The following is a 19,839-nucleotide window of genomic DNA, read 5'->3' as shown; positions in this document are numbered from 1 at the left end:
GTGTAACTAATTGTAGGAGGAGTCAGAAATGGGGCTGCAGAGGAAGACTGGCGCAGGGATTTAAACCCAGGTGTGGCGGCCATACCGGGAGGATCATGCAGCTTTGGTGGAGTAGGTTGGGACCATGAGGCTTTGGGGTGCTCCCTTTTGCCACGTGGCTTAGGCAGCAAGGGAGTCTTTGCTGGAAAGAAAAGGGGAGAAAGGAGTCTTGCTGGTGGGCCATGTGAAGGTGCCACATGGCTCTGGATTAACTGGAGATCGAGGCAGAGACACAGCGGATGGTGCAGGCTGCCTGAAACACAGACTTCTTCTTTTCCTGAGATACGGTACCCAGACTGGACAGAGGGAGAAGGAAGGACTGTGTGCGTTTGTGGGTATTCTAAAGAACTTTAGTATTTTAATGAAGACATTAAGTCATTACCCTAAGTCTGCATAACTTTTAAATAAATAATTCCTTTCCTTTTCGCCCATCTCTGGCACTGAGAAACATCTTTCCTCTGGTAGTGGGCAAAGCGAACCTAGCAGGTGGGGAGCACCCCTGGAGAAAAAGGGGGGAGCCCTTTTGGTAATAATATATTGTTCACTGCCCCCCGGATCTGTTCTGTAACATTGGGAAGTCAGGAGGGGAACCCTTTTAATTTTACATCGTCAATAAAGTTCACCCCCTAAACCTATCCTCCCACGTGGGTGTTAGGAAATTCTTTTCTTCCAGACGCTGCAAAAACTCCTCAACTGATAACACCTTCACTTGTGTACTCCTTAAATTCTTGGTGAAGGGAATGTACTTAGCATTCTAAGGATACATGGTTACAGGTGAATTACACTGAATTTAGTGGTAAATTCATAACAAAAATGGACAAATTCCATATTCTGTAAATTAAGTGAGCCATGCAGTGTTCTATGCACATTTTCATTGCATGTTACATTTTGGAGAAAGAAGCGGGAACCTTATACTGAGTAGCCAAGAAGTTGTGATTAACACTGGGTATCACAAGAAGCTTTTTGTTCTTTTATCAGTCAGGATCCCAGATGGCAATAGAGGGCATATCAACATCAGGGTCATTTGAGAAGTGGTTAATAAGGCACTATTTGCAAAGGCAGGGTTAGGGGAAACCTGGAACGTAGAAGAAGAAAGTGCTTCGGAGAGGACCACCTTGATAAGAGCTGACATCCTCATGTGGAGAGAGCTTGAGAAACAAACGTTCTGACCTCACTCTTCCCTTCCATTCTTCCAGGACTCTTTGTTGACCAGACCCAACTAGAAGCCAGGGAGAAAGGGATATAATGCATAAGGATTAATCTGTGGAGAATGGAGCGTGGAGAAGGGTGGGCTATTGATCTGGAGAGGCAAATGGAAGAAATTCATTACATTAATAGATAATACCTTTCCTCATCTGTCCAATTTCTTTGTTCTGTCTGTTTCTGAGAATACCCGACTTTACAGTATTTTAGAACTTGCCACCCTCTATCCTACAGTATTTGGTATGTCATTTTTCCCCCCAAAGCTTATGTTTTGGTATACAATTTATTTTAAAGTCAACAAAGCCTAATTCAATTTTTTTAAATTGTTTTCACCGGTGGTGAAAACATTCTAGGCAGAGGAAAATGCCGACTGAAAGATTTAGATATATACAAGGAACAAAAAGACACATAAAAGGAAACATTGAGTTTTGTGGAGCTACAGGAAGTCATAAACCAGTAAGAAGGCTACACGATTATGAAAGAACTTTCAATGCCAAAACTTTTAGGTTTTTCTTATAAGCAGTGGGGAAAAACAGGAGAGTAAAAGCAGTATCACTGGCTTGAGAGGTAAGCTGTAGGAAACTAGATAAAGGGAAACAATGAATTTACAGTGAATAAAGTTGAAGCAGATGGAGTTTTGCAAAATGGCTATTAGAGGGGGATAGGGTCTCAGAGTTTGCTAATCTTATTTACAGATAAAGAACTTGAGATGACTTTAGAAAAGGTTGAAAGGACCAGAAAAGGAGTAAAGAAGGCAGTGGCACTTACAGCCCGCTGAGAACTCCACATGCCTTCCCAGTTTATCAGCCCTTCACTGCCCCTTCCCATAGGAAACATCGAAAAATTACTGTTTAAACAAGTACAAAGCATGGGTGCATTGCTGGAGAATTAAACAAACAAAAAAGTGAGTTCCGAGAGTAAGAATGGAAAGCTGTAATTGGATGCAGTTTGATGAAAGTGAAAAGCAAACAGTTAGAAGATGGATTATGATATTTGGAAGCAAATGTGCTCTTTAGGAGATTTCTGATAAATGAAACCGAGGGTAGTTAGGCCTGGTTAAATTTAATTTTAAATCCTAGATCTAGAAATCATATTTTGTATGTGCCCTGACTGATCGACGTGCTAATGAACTGAGCTACCCACCCAGGGTTCTTCACAAGGGTATTAGGGTTTAGTTTATGTCCATTTTTTGGTTGAGAAGTAAAAGCTGGGCAATTGTTGGGAAACCTTAGATTTTCCCAAAAAGAATAACAATATTTTTCTTTGTGGGGAGCACAAGGATGGGACGCTTGCTGTGTTTAAGATCTGGGTGTCAAAAGAACCAAAACACGCTGTCAGCTGGGGAAGTCCCCACAGAGGGAAAACTGAGCGGGAGCAGCGGCCGGCCCCGCCCTTAGTGCCGAGGAGGGGCGTGGTCTTCTGGATCCTGCGTCAGGCGAGGCCGGCGCGCAGCGCAGCCACGTGACTACGTGGTCTCCTGGAATACCGACGCATGCGCGCCACGCTCTCTCTTCCGAGGAGGCGGCTGAGGTGCTGGTGGCTGTGCTGTGAGGGCTGTGGGGATTGAGACCGTGGAAGTGCTATCTTCGGCTCCGTTAGCCCAGTCTGCGGCTTATGGCATTGAGGCGCGTCCACCGTCAGGTCAGTTGCGGTGGGCACGTTGGAGTTGGCTGGAGAGGGTGGTTCGCTGGGCACAGAAGGCTTGCGGTGTGTCAGGCCGTACGGGGGCCGGGGCCTCAGTCTCCCGCCGGGTTTGCGGCCTGGCCTGCCCTCGGCGCCCAGCTGCCCATTCCTTTCCCCTTCCCACCTGTTGGCGGAGCAGTGCGAGGTTTCTTTTCTTAGACGTTTCTCGGCCGGGCGGGGGAATGTGGGCCTCCACCTTGATTGAGGAAGCGATTTGGGGGTAACTCTGAAGCCCTTGCTCCCTCAAGAGCTGGAAACGGGCCGGGACGACTGGAAGTGGAAGGAGCTCAGACAGAACGTTGTGAAATATAATACAAATTCTGTTAATAAAGCTTAATGTAGGCGCCTTGTAGGGCGCATTGCGCATTCCGACCACATAAGCCACATTTTGGGGACCCTGAGGCACAGCACGCCGGAGATAATCCAGAGCTTTTGCCAGGATAGGATTGAGGCAGAGAAATCTAGACATTGAAGACCTTTTGAAGAAATCTGTTAAAGAATAATGTCTACTTCAAGTTCATACGGAGTACTGCTCTTAATGTATGATGGATGAGGATGCTAGAATACTGCATTATTTTATGCCATTAGATTGTTACGTTTTTGATCTTCATGGTGCCTTCTCTCTGAGGATTTAAGGTTAATTGGCAGCTGATCCAATCTGTTCAGAAATACGCTGAACTTTTCTACAGCTGGAAAGGTTGAAGCCTAAAGCGAGTTTCATAGATGGAGGTATGAAGCTCAGGTTGGAACTTGAGTGTTTTGGGTTCTGTAGGAGCTTAAGTGGCTTGAAAAAAACAAACCACTACTGTTAGGTATTTCCCCCTCCCCCTGCTTATAACCTCATTCTAGAGTTGCAAAAGTTGGAACTTTCCACTCTACAGCCTTTGGTAGGCAAAAGGAAATGAAAGGAATTCTACTGAAGAAGACTAGTTCTTAGATTGTGAACTCTAGAATAATTAGGGTTGACCAAAGTTGGCTAATTATTAGTGGATGGCATGAGATATTTGAAAATTGAAAAGTGTGCATTTTTAGTGTCACAGTATTTGGTAGTATTTTTAATTACTTGAAGAAAAATAATCTTATTAATCAAATGATAAAATTTGTGTTTGTGTTTCAAGTGAAAGAACAGAACCATGGTATGTTAGCAATTATGCATAAAGTGTAGGATTTTTTTTTAATACCCAAAGGAGAGAGTAGTAGTTGTAGCCAAGAGATGATTTTTTTTTCCTAAAAAAATCTGAGGGATGCAGGTTTTTGTAAGTGTGTGTATGTATGTTTTATTCTTGTTTCTGGAACATAATAAGTGTTTGATAGGTAGAATCTTTTAAAAGGTCAATCTGTGACCATTCTACTTAGTTTCTGAAAACAGTTGCTAAAATCATTGGTTATGAGAGTCTTTTTTTTTTTTTTTTTAAACCGCCTGACTCTTATCTGTGGATGAGGCACAGAGTAACTTGTAGGTTGCAAAGTTTGTTGATTTGTATTGCTCAAACTCCTGACTTTCAGTCCTTAGTGATGTCTTCAGATTTTTATGTATTGCTCTGTTAATGAGAATAATCATTTAACTCTATGGGCGTAGAGTTAATATAGTGTTAAAAAAGAAGCTATGAGATCAAACTTCCCATTTTTAATTATGTATGGATTATTTAATTCATCCTCCAAATTTTACCATGGCAGGTTGAATTGTTAGTCACAAGTTTAATGTATGTCGCCTTGGCCAGGTGGTTCAGTTGGTTGGAGCGTCATCCCTGTACACCAAAATGGTGTCTGGCTGGTGTGGCTCAGTGGATATGAGTGCTGGCCTGCGGACCAAAGGGTCCCTGGTTTGATTCCCTGTCGGGACTGGCACATGCCTTGGTTGCAGGCCAGTCCCCAGTCAGGGGCGTGAGAGGCAACCACACATTGATGTTTCTCTCCCTCCCTTTATTCCTGCCTTCCCCTCTCTCTAAAAAGAAAGAAAGAAAGAATTTTTTAAAAAGTCTCTGGTTTGATCCCGGGTCAGGACACAGAAGGGAGGCAACTGATTGATCTCTTTCTCTCCTGCCTTTCTCTCTCTTAAAAAAAAAAAAAAAAAAAAAAATCAATAAGCATATCCTCTGGTGAGGATTAAAAAAAAGTTTAATGTAAACTAAAAGTTAAAGGCATGCTATAGAACTATTTTTTCCTGTACTGCATATTTATTTTATTGTGTTCCCTTTTGTACTTGTGGACTGTATGCCTCTCATGATTTTATAAGAAAGTGCAATGTAGTAAAAAGGCATTGGTTGTTTTGGTGAGTTGGGTGAAGTAGGAAGGAAGCTTTTGTTAGTCTGAGAGAAGAGCATGAGTCTCTTCTCAGGCTGAAGAATGTTTTGGGTTCTGTAAATGCCAGTGAGGAGGAATACTGCAGGATTAATACATTTGAAAAGTTAAGTTGGGACCAGTTATAGCACTCACTTTTTCACCACATTCTTTCATATACTGTTATCCACTAGAGACTACTTTAGGTTCTAGGGACACAGTAGTGAACAAAACCAAGGCCACTGTTCTACTGAATGTAATATTCTATTAATATAAATTTATCATAGTAATAGTGTAGCAGTGTTTTTCAAATTTTTTTTTACTGCAACCCATAATGCAGGATGGGTAAAAAGTAGGTTTATAGTTCATGTGGAAAATAATACAATAATTAATAAATAATCCTAAACTCTGTGTACTTAAAACTGTAAACCAAATTTTTCTCCACCCTGTATTATATGCATGTAACATTGCAGCCCAACAACAGGAGTTGAATTCTCTGTATATTTCAACAATATGCCCTTAAGTGTGTGTGCACTATGGTGCATTTTTTTCTATTCTATGTGTTTTCATTTTTAAAAGGTGGGCAGGGGAAGCTGATTTGAAGCAGTCTGTAGTTTGAAAAAGATTCAGGAAGGGAGGTGATAATTACTCAAATTGTAACAATAGCACTGTGAATGAAAAGAAGAGGATAGTCTTTATAGCAAGGTGTGTGTGATGATTTGCAGATGAGGCATAGAGAGGTTAAGTAACTTGCCCAGAGTTCCCTAATGAGTAACTGGGCCAGATTCTTAATTCAGTTCTGTAGGACTCTAAAGCCCAAGTACTTTATTATGTCACTTCTTACTTGGTTATGAAGTAGTATACTAGGTTTAGGCTGATGGGGGGGAGTGGGGTGTGGTGACTAAGGACTCTGATGCTATGTATTTGTTATTTAATTAATTGAATGGGTTCTAGGCCTCCAGGTATACTATATCCCTAGTATTGATAGGTCTGGTCCTTACTGGCAAGAAACTTGAGTTCTAGTAGAGAAGGTAGATGTGGAACAAGTATCACAAATGTGATGTGTGCTATGGAGAAAAAGACTGATTGTTGTGGAAGCATCCTTCAGAGAACCTAACTAATTAGTGGGGTATGGGAATACTTTTCAGGAAGTGATGTTTTAACTTTGTCTAGAAAAATGAGTAGGGTTTAATTAGGTTGAAGGTTCTGAGTGGGAATCTTGGGGTGGGATAGAGGTGGAAGAGCATTCCCTGGAAGAAACTGCATACACTAAGACTGTGAAGCTGAAAGGAGCTGAATTAGAAAACAAAACAAAACCTCAGCAGAAACAGACTTCCTGGGTTGTAGAATTTAGTAGAGAATAGGCAATAGTTTCTGTGTCATACAAGATAGGGTTGGATCCTGACTCTGTCCCTTACTACTCATGTCACCTTGGACAAGTTACTTAATCAATTTTGTTTTCCCCATTCTTAAGGATGGGAAAGTGGAATTTAACAAAATACTTGTTAACTAAATAGTGTCTCTTAACTGTTGTCACTAATAACTAATGGAAGTCATAGCAGTACATGAAGACATGCTTTCTTTCTTTCATTCTTTTAAAAATAATGAATGTCTTCAGTGTGCCAGGCAATTCAGTACAGTTTACATACAATTGTTGAATTGCACATGTATGTTAGACTATTTATCGTTTTCTAAAAGGGAGAAGATCTGTAGGGATGTCCAGCCTGCAGCCCATGGACCACATGCGGCCCAAGATGGCTATGAATGTGGCCCAACACGAAATTGTAAATTTACTTAAAATATTTTTATGTGATTACATGTTGCAGTGTATTTAATGTGTCGTGCAAGATAACTCTTCTTGCAGTGTGGCCCAGAGATGCCAAAAGGTTGGACACCCCTGAAACAATCTGCAGTTTGAAAAATACTGGTCTAGTGGGGAGATATGACTACTTAATCTATAGGAAGAGTAGTGTGAATAAAAAGAACAAGCTGGTTAATTCTTATGTCAGGGTATACTAAGTAAGTATACCAACTACATTTGCTTCTTGTATTTTTTTCTTTTCAAATTCCTCTACAGAATTTCTTCTGTCATTTCTTTTCAAACCTCTCAAAACCCTCTGTAAATTTTCTTAACATTTCTTCTCAAATGCCTCTGGCTTTCCCTGCTTATTCCACTACTTACCCTTCCACTTCCATAATGCAAACCCTCTTCATTCTGTTCTGTTCAGTCTGTCTTGTGTTTGAACTAATCCTAATTTCTGACTTCTTGGGAACTGTCAAGAAGGTTTGAACTTGTGAGTTAAACGGGCGGTTCCCTATTCTGCAGTAATTTATTATTTTTTCTATTTCAAAACCTATAGTTTTTCAAAATTAGCACATTTATCCATCTAGAAAATTATCCATTTCATGAAGCTTTTCTAGATGGCTGTAATTTTCAGTTGATTGCTCTAATCTTTTTTGTTTCATTTGAAATTCTTTCTCCCTCTCTCATTGTTTTCCATGTTTTTCTCTTTCTGACTAGTTAATAAGCCTTAGGGTGGGGGTGTCCAACCTGTGGCCCAGGGTGGCTATGAATGTGGCCCAACACAAAATTGTAAATTTACTTAAAATGTTACTTAATTTTATTGCTAAGGTTTATTACTTAGGTATGTACATTTTCTATGTTAGTGATCACAAACTTGGGACCCGTTTGATGATTTTAAAAGATTATCAGAAGGGCTGCTGAATAATAATGGTTATTATGTGAGGACTTTTTTGCTTATCTGTGGTGGTGGGTATCACAAAAATTATGCATAGACTTTTTTTGCTCATCAGTTTTTGTTGGTGTTTGTATCTTTAATGTGTAGCCCAAGAGAACTCCTCTTCTTCTAGTGTGGCCCAGAGACACCAAAAGTTTGGACACTCTGCCTTTGAGTGTGAACTTGTATTTAGCTGTTCTCTACAAAGAATGTAGTAGAGTTCTAGATAACATCAGGCATTGAAAACTTTTTGTCCCTGCTTGACTTCCTTTATTTTTCTTGTTCTTTTTTTTTTATTCCCTAGATTTACCTGGTTACAACTAATTTTTCCCGTGACATTCAGGGTCAAAAAGTTTCTTGATTTATATTTTAAGTTTACCCTATGTTGGGGAACAGTTTGCTTCATACTACATTTTGAAACATTTAAAAGATGCCCTTTATATTTAAAAGATGCCCAAAACATTAAAAATCTGGATTTTATATGTATTGACAATTTAAAAGATGCCCTTTATACATACAAAAGAACCTAAAACTAGTAAGAAGAAAAACTAATAAAAATGTTTTACCATGTAAATCTTAAGAATCTGATTTCCTTAGTTTACAAAGAGCATATACAAACCAGTGAGGAAAAAAAATTAGTGATGCAATAGAAAATATGGACAAAGGATGTGGAAAGGCATTTAAGAAAAAAAGAACCAGATATTCATCCTCCTCATAGTTAGAGAAATGCAAATTAAAATGAAGTATCGCTCTTATTTACTCATTTTTTAAAGACTATTTATTTATTTATTTATTTATTGATAGCTAGCTAGATAAATAGATAGAGGGGAAGGGAGGGAGAAAGAGAGAGAGAGAGAGAGAAACATCTATGTGTGGTTGCCTCTTGTGCACCCCCTACTGGGGACCTGGCCCACAACCCAGGCATGTGCCCTTACTGGGAATTGAAGCAGTGGCCCTTTGGTTTGCAGGTGGCGCTCAATCCACTGAGCCACACCAGCCAGGGCTACTTACTTGTTTTTAAGACAAATGAACAAAAATTAAGTTTCATGGTACCTAGTGCTGACAAGGGGAGGTGGAGAAATGGACATTCTCATGCATGGGTTAATCAGTTAGGAATGCATTTGTCTTCTTACAAGTAATGAAAAACCTGTCAATTGATAGTTTAAATAACTGGGGATTTCTTTTTCTCACAGACTATGAATCTTGCACTGTGTTATTAACATCTTGATGATGTCGGGGCTGGCATTCTTAATTTTTCTGGCCAGTCCCTATTGACTGCTTCATGTACTTAGGTTATTTCAGATATGCTCACATTCAAGGTAAGAAAGAGTGGTAGAACATACCTGTATATTATTTGTGACTCCCTGTTTCTCTCTCTTTCTTTTTATCCTCACCTAAGGACTTTTCTTTTTTTTTTTTTTTTTAATGACATGTGTGAGACCAGGCGTCCCTGGCTGCTGCAGGAGTATAGCAGACAGGTATAGTTAAGGCACAACTTTATTTTGAGAAAGGGGAATGACAACACAGCACTTAACAGCTATATTGTAGTCTGAATCCTGCTATTTGAGGACATTTTTTCCCATTGCTTTTAGAGAGAGAAACATCAATGTGAGAGAGAAACTTCTATCAGCTGCCTTCTCATATGTGCCCCGGTCCGGAGACTAAACCCGCAGCCTTTCAGTGTATTGGACATTGCTCCAGCCAACTGAGCCACACTGGCTAGGGGCATGACTCACTCTCTCTCTTTTAATTTTTTAATCAGGAAAGCATAGTCTTTTCTCCAGAGCTCTGCAGCAGATGTCCTGTTTAGTCTCCTGATCCCTCCTTACATAGGGTTAGCTGTCTTGCTTCTCTGAATGAACACAATGTTTTATTAGGAAGATGGTGAGAGGGGATAGTGGATAGGCAACTAAGTCTTGTCAAATGGCTACTGCAACTTTTCCAGAGAAATTTTCAGCATCCTCTCAAATTTAATTCTTTGATTCGGCTGTTCCATTGTTCATAGTTCACTCATGAATAAATTCTGTTCCCTGAATTATTTAGAGAACTTGATAGAAGTATAATACAACTTTCTGAATGTAAGCCTAGACCTCAATAGGATTTGGGGCCAAGGAATCTGTACTTTTAACTTACTGGGTAACTGTTGTGGAGCTGGGTTTGAGAATTTCTGTGTAGACTATAGTGAAACCCAGGTTTTTAAAGTAGGCATAAAATTGCAAAGAAAAAGTAGTAACCAGCCAACCATTGGTATACTAGCTGGCTTTTCTTAAGGCAAAACAAAACCTTCCTTTTTTCCCTTCACTTCTGTTAAATAATTACAGATAAGCCAAAAGGAGAAAGCATCAACCCAGTAATTTGAGGAAAACAACTGTTAACAACAATCAACATTTTTATTGGGTATAAAATTATTTGGTATAAATCCTTATAGATAACATGTGTTGCATATATATAGTATAATGTATAGTGGACATCTTTTTGTATAAACACAGATATACATATTTCCTTTTTAATTATAATTTATTAATCTATTATACAATATGCCATTTACTAAAGCAGTCCTCTTTTTATTTTTATTTTTTAAAATTATTTTATCGTTGTTCAATTATAGTTGTCTGCATTCCCCCGCCCCCACCCCAGCCAACCCCACCTCCCTCCCTTGCTTCCACTCTCCCCTTTGGTTTTGTCCATGTGTCCTTTATAGTAGTTCCTGGAAACACTTCCCCGCATTGTACCCTCCCTCCTCCTCTCTGGCTATTGTTAGATTGTTCTTAATTTCAATGTCTCTGGTTATATTTTGTTTGCTTTTTTCTTCTGTTGATTATGTTCCAGTTAAAAGTGAGATCATATGGTATTTGTCCCTCAACACCTGGCTTATTTCACTTAGCATAACGCTCTCCAGTTCTATCCATGCTGTTGCAAAGGGTAGATGTGCCTTCTTATTCTCTGCTGTGTAGTATTCCATTGTGTAAATGTAACAGGTGGTGTTTTTTTTTTTTAAGATTTTATTTATTTATTTTTAGAAAGAAGGGAAGGGAGGGATAAAGAGAGGAAGAGAAATATCAGTGTCTGGTTACCTGTCATGTGGCCCCCACTGGGGATCCAGCCTGCAACCAAGGCATGTGCCTGCTTATGAATTGAACCGGTGACCCTTTGGTTCACAGCCCACACTCAGTCCATTGAGCTATACCATCCAGGGCTTATACCATAGTTTTTTGATCCATTTGTTTACTGATGGGCACTTAGGTTGCTTCTAGCTCTTGGCTATTGTAAATTGTGCTGCTATGAACATTGGGGTGCACAGGTTCTTTTGGATTGGTATTTCAGGGCTCTTAGGATATAATCCCAGCAGTGGAATTGCTGGGTCAAAAGGCAGTTCCATTTTTAGTTTTCTGAGGAAATTCCATACTGTTTTCCACAGTGGCTACACCAGTCTGCATTCCCACCAACAGTGCACTAGGGTTCCCTTTTCTCCATATCCTTTTCAACACTTGTTTGTTGATTTGTTTGTGATGGTCATTCTGACTGGTGTGAAGTGGTATCTCATTGTGGTTTTAATATGCGTCTCTTTGATGGCTGGTGATGGCCGAGCATATTTTCATATGTCTCTGGGCCCTCTGTATGTCCTCCTTGGAGAAGTGTCTTTTCATGTCTTTTGCCCATTTTTTTTTATTGGGTTTTGTGTCTTTCTGGAGTGGGGTCCTGTGAGTTCTTTATGTATTTTGGAGATTAAACCCTTGTCCAAGGTATCATTGGCAAAGATGTTTTCCCATATAATTAGTTCTCTTTTGATTTTAATGCTGTTTTCTTTGGCCATGCAGAAACTTTTTAATTTAATGAGGTCCCATTTGTTTAACTTTTCCTTTATGTCCCTTGCTTTGGGGGACATATCAGTGAAGATGTTGCTGCCTGGAATGTCTAAGATTTTCCTGCTGATGTTTTCCTCTAGGACTTCTATGGTGTCAGGATTTATATTTAAGTCTTTTATCCACCTTGAATTTATTTTTGTGTATGGTGTAAGTTGGTGATCGAGTTCCTTTTTTTTTTTTTTTTTGTATGTAGCTGTCCAGATCTCCCAACATCATTTGTTGAAGAAGCTGTTTTCACTCCATTTTATGCTGCTGCACCCTTAGTCGAATATTAATTGACCATGGAGACTTGGTTTATTTCTGAGCTCTATGTTCTGTTCCATTGGTCTCTGTGTCTGTTCTTATGCTACTACCAGGCGGTTTTGATTACAGTGGCCTCATAATATCATTTGATATCAGGTATTGTGATACCTCCTACTTTGTTCTTCTATCTCAAAATTGCTGCAGCTATTCAGGGTTGTTTATGGTTCCATATAAATTTCTGAAATGTTTGTGCTATATCTGTGCAATATGTCATTGGTGCTTTAATTGGGATTGCATTGAATCTATAAATTGCTTTGGGTAGTATGGATATATTGATGATGTTAATTCTTCCAATCCATGGTACATATTTTTGTCTTCCTTAATTTCTTCCTGCAGTGTTGTATAGTTTTTTTCTACTTTTCTACTTTTGTTCAGGTCTTTTACCTCCTTGGTTAGGTTTATTTCTAGGTACTCTATTTTTCATGTTGTTACATCAAATGGGATTTTTTTCCTGGTTTCTGTTTCTGATATTTCATGGTTGGTATACGAAAATGCCTTTGATTTCTGAATATTGACCTTGTATCCCGCTGTTTTGCCAGATTCACATATTAGGTTGAGTAGTTTTTTGGTGGAGTATATAGGACTTTCTATGTATACTATCGTGTCATCGGTAAACAATGATAGTTTTGTTTCCTCCGTTTCAATTTGGATGCCTTTTATTTCTTTTTCTTGTCTGATTGCTATGGCTAGGACTCCCAATACTATGTTGAATAGAAGTGGTGAAAGCGGGCATCCTTGTCTTATTCCTGATCTTAGTGGGAAAGCTCTAAGTTTTTGCCCAGTTTTATGATGTTGGCTGTAGGTCTCTCATATATGCCCTTTTATTATGTTGAGGACTGCTCCCTCTATTCTCACTTCACACTGTGTTTTAATCATAAATGGGTGCTGTACTTTATCAAATCCTTTTTCTACATCTATTGATATGATCATGTAATTTTTGTCTTTCGTTTTGTTTATTTATTGGTTTGTGAATATTGTACTGTCCTTGCAGTTATAAGAGAGATCAATAATCAAATTAATGTTTCTTTTATAGATTATAAGATCGTTTTTAAAAAGTGGTTTTGATGATGCCAAATGAGCATTTGGAATGTGTTTCTCTTTATTTTTGTTTCTACAGATTATTAACTGAGGACAAAATAAACAGCTATGCAACATTCTCATATGGATGAATACAGAAATTCTAGTAATGGCAGCACAGGCAATAGTTCAGAGGTAGTGGTAGAACAATCTGCTGATTTCACTACTGAAATTATGAATGTTACGGAAATGGAACAGTCACCTGATGGATCTCCTAATGTGAATGCAACTACAGAAGAAAATGAAATAGCAAATGCTGTGGACCTTCCAGTGACAGAAACGGAAGCAAATTTCCCTCCAGATTATGAAAAATTTTGGAAAACTGTAGAAAATAATCCTCAGGATTTTACAGGCTGGGTGTATTTGCTTCAGTATGTAGAACAGGAGGTTAGTAATTTTTTAAATGGGACTAAAGGGGCAGATTAATCAATTATTAGAATGGGCCTTATTGTTTTATAATTAAAGTTGCCTTTTAAAAATTAGCTTTCAGAGTAAATGGAATAATATTGGATATATACATTGTTTAGCTTCAAAAAATCTTATAGCATTTGTAGTACAAAGTCTAATATTTGTAATAATTGGTTTGTGTGTGTGTCTGTGTATCAAATCTGTGAATGAAAAGTTAACCTTGTAGTTTGACAGAATTAGTTCCTTTTGTTTCAAAGGATAAGACTGCATTTGCAGATAAAAGGACTGCTTTGTGCATGGTTTTTATACCTGTCATTTATTTTATTTGAGATAATACTTTCGAAAGGAATAATAAATATATTTGTGACAAAAACTCCAAGATGTTTAAACATCTTATTTTATTTTCATCAGAATCACTTGATGGCTGCCAGGAAAGCGTTTGACAAATTTTTCATACACTATCCCTATTGCTATGGTTACTGGAAAAAGTATGCAGACCTTGAAAAGCGGCATGACAACATTAAACAATCAGATGAGGTGCGTACATCAGTGAACAAAGTTATTTCCATTAGGTACTGTAAGCCAAATAACAAAACAAAAACTTTTTTTTTTGGCTGGCAGTACCTACGATTTGTGGTCAAACAATTTTATAGGGTATTTTATTTGCATTTGTCACTCTTGTGGCATTTGTAGCTAATATTTTCTCTCTTTGTTGGCAGGTGCGTTAAACCTCTACAGTTTGTCAAGCTTTGCAGTGCAAGCCTCTGTATTACACTGCAGCTTAACAAGTAGGGCAGGGCTTTTCTCTCACTTACATTTATTTCTCATTTTCCAAACAATATAGTTGGTTTGCTAGTCACATTTGCTACGTCTTATTGCATTTTTGGTCAGACGCTGTCATTGGTGCTCTAATGGGTCTGTGCCCTATGGTCTGTAACCCAAAGCCTGCCCACACAACCCGGTCAGAATGCAGGGACTGCTGCGCTTTGAAGATCAAGACTCTGCACGTGGGGATCAGAACATTGCCATGTTCTATCCAACCTCCACCCAAATGGTAATGGTAGATTATTTAAACAAAATTCCAGTAATTAGTATTTCTAAGGTTCACCGGATAACACAGTGTTGCCTCTCTGTTAATAAATAATTAAATATTTGAAGTACAGTTTTGTTGTTTTCTTCTTAGGTATACCGCCGGGGGCTTCAGGCAATACCTCTTAGTGTTGACCTTTGGATACATTATATAAACTTCTTAAAAGAAACATTGGACCCTGGGGATTCTGAGACAAACAGTACAATAAGAGGGTATGTGAAACTCTGATACTCAAATGGTTCAAAGATATAAATTATAAGTCAAGTATTCTTACGTTGATAATAGAAGTATTTGTGAATGTTAAACTAAAGATTTGACTTCCATATATTTTTCACTATTTAAAAGGGATGATGCATGTAATAAATATATGCATGATTATTAAAAAAACAGATAATAAAGTCCCCCTCCATTTCATAACCCCCTGTCTTTATGTCCCCAATTCTACTCTCCTCCTGGTTAATGGCTTGATGTGTATTCTTTCAGATACACACAGATGCACATGTATGTGTACACAATATCCTTTTTTTTTTTTTACAGAATGTTTTGGAATCTTTACCATAATTTTTTAACCATTGCAAAGTATTTTACAGTATCAAGAATTTGGCACTATATCAAGGTACCAGATTCTTATTTCTAGGGAATAATCAGTGCTTCACTGAACGTCTCTATAAGAGTATTTGTGTAAAGATGCTCCAAAAGGAACTCTGTCAAAGGGAACACACAGCTGTATTTTATCAAATTTTTCTTCAGAAGTGGTATTTTAATCCCCTGCAGTATTTGAGGGTAGTCATTTTCCCATAGCTAGAACACATTTATTTTTAACCTTCAGTGGTATCACATTTTTTTTTTTACATATCTCTAGATTATTTACCCTGGTTTGCCATCTTTTTATATGCTTGTATAAGCTATTTTCACATTGCCTGTTCATATGATTTACTCCTTTTACCTTTGGGTTATCTTTTTCTTAATGATTTTAGGGATTTTTAAACTTTTTGTTGTTGTTGTTTTTAATTTCTGTCCAAACGTGTATGTAGTTTGAAAAGTCAACATTGAACTGGTTGTAACAAAAAGTAATCCTTCCACCCCTCTTTGAATATTTTAGCTGTTTCTTCTGGTATTTTCTAACATGCTTATAGTAGTAGCTCTCTATTGCTTTTTCTCTGTCTTCACTAGCTGAGGACATTATGAGTCTATTATGGTAGCTAAGAATTTTAGTTCATTTCTGTCCTGTCATTTCCTTCCTCATCTTTCCAAATGGGTAGGCTTCATAGCCTTCTGTTTTTCCTGGAGTTAATTACTACTCTGCCCCTCCCTCCTTTTTCCATTTGCCTAGATTTTTTTGAACATTTAGAGATTTTCGCCCTCTCCAACAGCTGCTTTCAGTAGTCAGTACTAAAACTACTTTACATAATTAAATACTTTACATAAGTATTTAAAGTATTTACATACTTATGTAAATACTTTACATAAGTTATTTTTGGGAGTTAAAAATTCAACCTAATAAGAAAATTCTAAAAGAATTTAATCACACTCTGAAATCTCTAAATTCCATTTTTTCCCTTCCCTGTTGGCGCTGTCCCTCCTGGAACCTTCTCTTCTGTGATCTGGACTGGTTGTTCTGTTCTCTTTCTGCCATACAGCAGTTTGGGGATTTTTTTATCACCATGATTCTAGGATATGTCTTTACCTTATCCTTGGCGTCTGGCTCTATTTATTAAGAGTTTATTAGATCCTACTCTTTCTTGGTTCATGCCTACCTTTTAGAGAAGTACATCCTGTTACTTGATAAAGGATGCTTGGGATGAAAAAAAGAAATCAAGGCTTTGTATGACTCAAACACCCAAAGTGATGGTCCAGTGGGATATAGAGTTGAAAGTAATTTTTCCATAGGGCTTTGAAGATATGTCTTCATTCACTTATAGCTTCTGATGTTGCTGTTCAGAAGTATGATACCATTTTTCTGGATTCTCTTAATATGATCCTTATGGAAGCTTTTAAAATGTTCTTATCTGTGATTTAATGCAATTTTCTAATGATGTGCTTTGGTATGGATTTTTTTTTTTCCTAAATTGGTTTGAGTTTTCTTAGTGGGCCTTTTCAATCTGGAATGCTTATGTCCTTCAATTCTTAGAAATGTTGTTATTGTGTATATGCATATTTTGATAATTTTTTCCCTTGGATTTCACTATTGTTTTTAGTACCCAAGACTCTTTGTTGTTCTTTGTTCCTTTTCTTGTATTTTCCTATCCCTATATGGCTGCATATCTTTTTATTATTTTCTTTTTTTAAAGGATTTTATTTATTTGTAGAGGGAAAGGGAGAGAGAAAAAGAGGGAGAGAAACATCAATGTTGCTTCTCGTGCGCCTTCTAGTGGGGTCCTGGCCCACAACTCAGGCATGTGCCCTGACTGAAAATGGAACCAGCGACCCTTTAGTTCGCAGGCCAGTGCTCAAATCCACTGAGCTACACCAGCCAGGGCTCTTTTTATTATTTCTTTGAGGGTATTAAGGATACTGGAAGTTTTTCTCTGCTCCTAGCATTGTTCCTCTGAAGGTTTTGTTTTTTGTTTGTTTTCATCTCTGACATGTCTGATTTCTTGATTAGGTATTAGTAAACTGAATGGAAGCTCTGTGTGTTTTGTATTGGCATCCATTTTTAGCTGGCCTGGAGGACCTCACAGTAAAGTGATCAGGTAGCTACTCAGTTTTTGTTGGAGTTCCAGTGATGGCGGCATCATATCTTATTCCCATGCCAAGCAGTTTCTTCATTGAAGGAACATCTGAATTTCTAGGAAATGTATACCTAGTTTCTGAATTTCCACAGTTGGGCAGGAAACAAATTTCAGATCTCTGACCCTTCATTAATCAGATCTTCTTTTTAATATTCTGTCTTTTTTTCATCTTTCCTCTCCCAACTTCCTCCGCTTTCTTAGTGTCTGATGCATTAATTTCCTGAATCATTTTGGGTTTCTGAAGGGGCCATGACATGTATTTTACTCTCTTAAAAACCTCACCCAGAAACATATACATGTGTGCATGTATACATACACCATTAATCCTTTATCTGTATATAGTAAACATATTTCCTACAGTTTTGGCATACCTTTTGATTTGTTCAGGGTATGCTTTTATTATATAGAGGTTTTGGTTTTTTGCTGTCGTTCAGTGTTGTCTTATTGGCTTCTGAGTGTTGTGCCTATCTTGTCAAGAATATATAAATCTTTTATTTTCTTCTATTTTTTTAAATAGCTTTTAAAAAATCATTTCATCCGGCATTTTGTTTGTGTCCTTTGTGAAATAGAGATGAACTATTTTTTTAATTTATTGAATAGTCCAGCTTTTTTGCATTGATTTAAAATACCTTCTTTATCATATGCTGAATACTCAGGGTACATTGATGTGTTCTTTTGAAACATTTTTCTGTTCCCAGGCTAGTGCCATATCTTTAATTACTATCGCTTCCTAATTTCTTTTGATTGTCTTTCAGGAAAACTCCTGCATTGTCCTTATACAAAATATTTTACATTTTTGTAATGCAAATGAATGTTTGAAATTTTTTTTCGCTCTTAACCCAAAATTTCTTAGAGCTTTGATTGGGATCCTGTTAAAGTTTTAGATTAATTTAGTTAGTATAGTTGGAGACTGTTAAAAATCCCCCTTGATTCTAAAATAATTACTTTGAAAATATGTATTAAAGGTTTTATCTCATTTGGGTTTCAAATCTAATGATTAAAGTTGTTTACAGAAATGGCTTGGCATGAGTTAGGTATTTAAAAATATATTTTTTGTAATAAATTATAATTGTGGGAAAATTTTTATTTATTATTCCTCACCCGAGGAGATGCTTATTGATTTTAGAGGGAGGAAGGGAGAGAGGGAGAGAGACATGATCCATTGCCCCTCCAATGTGCCCCGACCAGGGACTGAATCTGTAACCCAGGCATATGCCCTGACCAGAAATTGAACCCACAACCTTTCAGTTTGTGGGATGATGCCTGCCCATCAAATGGTGCTACACTGGCCAGGGCTGGAATTTTATTTGTATTTATTTATTTACTTGTTTATTTATTTTAGAGAGTGAGTTGGAGAAAGAAGAGATAGCAATCAATTTGTTGTTTCACTTATTTATGCATTCATTGTTTGACTCTTGTATGTGCCCTGACTGGAGGTTGAACCATCAACCTTGGTGCATAGGGATGATGCTTTAATCAACTGAGCTACCTGGCCAGGACTAGTTGTGGAGTTTTAGAATCAGGAAAGATTTTTGAGAGTTTTAAAATATTTGTGTACTTCTCATTACTTTACAAGGCAGCTGGATACCTTTTTGGAGAGTTATTTTGTCTGAAAATTATTTCTTAAATTGATAATAATTGCCTGTATCTTCTGCCATAAATGAATCCATTCAGCAAATATTTCAAGTTTAAGAAATACATGTTTGCAGTATGTATGTTTTGAATTTTAATTTTATGGTAAAACTACATAAAAGTACATTTATTTCTTTGTTTTCTCACATTTTTAAGCAGCTCTTACACACTTATTTATTATTCCTTCTACCTTTTAATCTCTATATTTGTATAGGAAGCAGTTAAATATCATTTTGAATTTATCATTATCTATTTTATTTTTAAAGTTTTTTAATTGAACTTTAATTGATACATATTGTAGTAGTAGCCCTCTCATCCACAATTTTGCTTTTCACAGTTTCAGTTCCCTGTGGTCAACCATGGTTTGAATATATTAATTGGAAAATTCCAGAAATAAACAATCATTTTTTTTAAAGATTTTGTTTATTTATTTTTAGAAAGAAGGGAAGGGAGGGAGAAACAGAGGGTGAGAAACATCAATGTGTGGTTGCCTCTCATGAAGCCCCTACTAGGGACCTGGCCTGCAACCCAGGCATGTGCCCTGACTGGGAATTGAACCAACGACCCTTTGGTTCACAGGCTGGCACTCAGTCCACTGAGCCATACCAGCTAGGGCACAATTCATAAGTTTTAAAGTCTGTGCCATTCTGAATAACATGATGAAATCTTGTGCCTTCCTGCTCTGTCATGCTTGGGATGGGAATCATTCCTTTGTCCATTGTATTCACACTGTATATGCTTCCTGCTTGTTAGTCCCTTTAGTAGCTGTGTAGTTTATCAGATTGACT

At 37.6% G+C, this 19,839-nt stretch overlaps 1 protein-coding gene and 1 non-coding gene across 5 annotated transcripts in view; one reads left to right on the top strand and one right to left on the bottom strand.

Moving 5' to 3' along the window:
- Positions 1-2,731: 2,731 nt before the first annotated feature.
- Positions 2,732-19,839, top strand: part of PRPF39 (pre-mRNA processing factor 39) — a 37,981-nt gene continuing 20,873 nt past the window's right edge. Inside the window, exons 1-4 of one of the 4 annotated variants that reach the window (XM_024573949.4) lie at positions 2,732-2,883; positions 13,230-13,576; positions 14,009-14,134; positions 14,781-14,899. In XM_024573949.4, the coding sequence (XP_024429717.1) occupies positions 13,259-13,576; positions 14,009-14,134; positions 14,781-14,899 (563 nt within the window). In that variant the 5' untranslated portion in view covers positions 2,732-2,883; positions 13,230-13,258. Of the gene's footprint in view, positions 2,884-13,229; positions 13,577-14,006; positions 14,135-14,316; positions 14,652-14,780; positions 14,900-19,839 lie in introns of those variants that run through there. The other 3 variants (XM_045183090.3, XM_024573950.4, XM_024573952.4) reach the window with 3 other exon arrangements.
- On the bottom strand, positions 9,374-9,505 carry LOC112317002 (small nucleolar RNA SNORA63). Its single transcript, XR_002976071.2, has one exon. It is a non-coding gene; the product is annotated as a small nucleolar RNA SNORA63 (small nucleolar RNA).

Source organism: Desmodus rotundus, chromosome 7 (genome assembly GCF_022682495.2).
Source record: "Desmodus rotundus isolate HL8 chromosome 7, HLdesRot8A.1, whole genome shotgun sequence".
NCBI classification, from domain to species: domain Eukaryota; kingdom Metazoa; phylum Chordata; class Mammalia; order Chiroptera; family Phyllostomidae; genus Desmodus; species Desmodus rotundus.
This window is presented reverse-complemented; position numbering and strand designations above follow the sequence as displayed.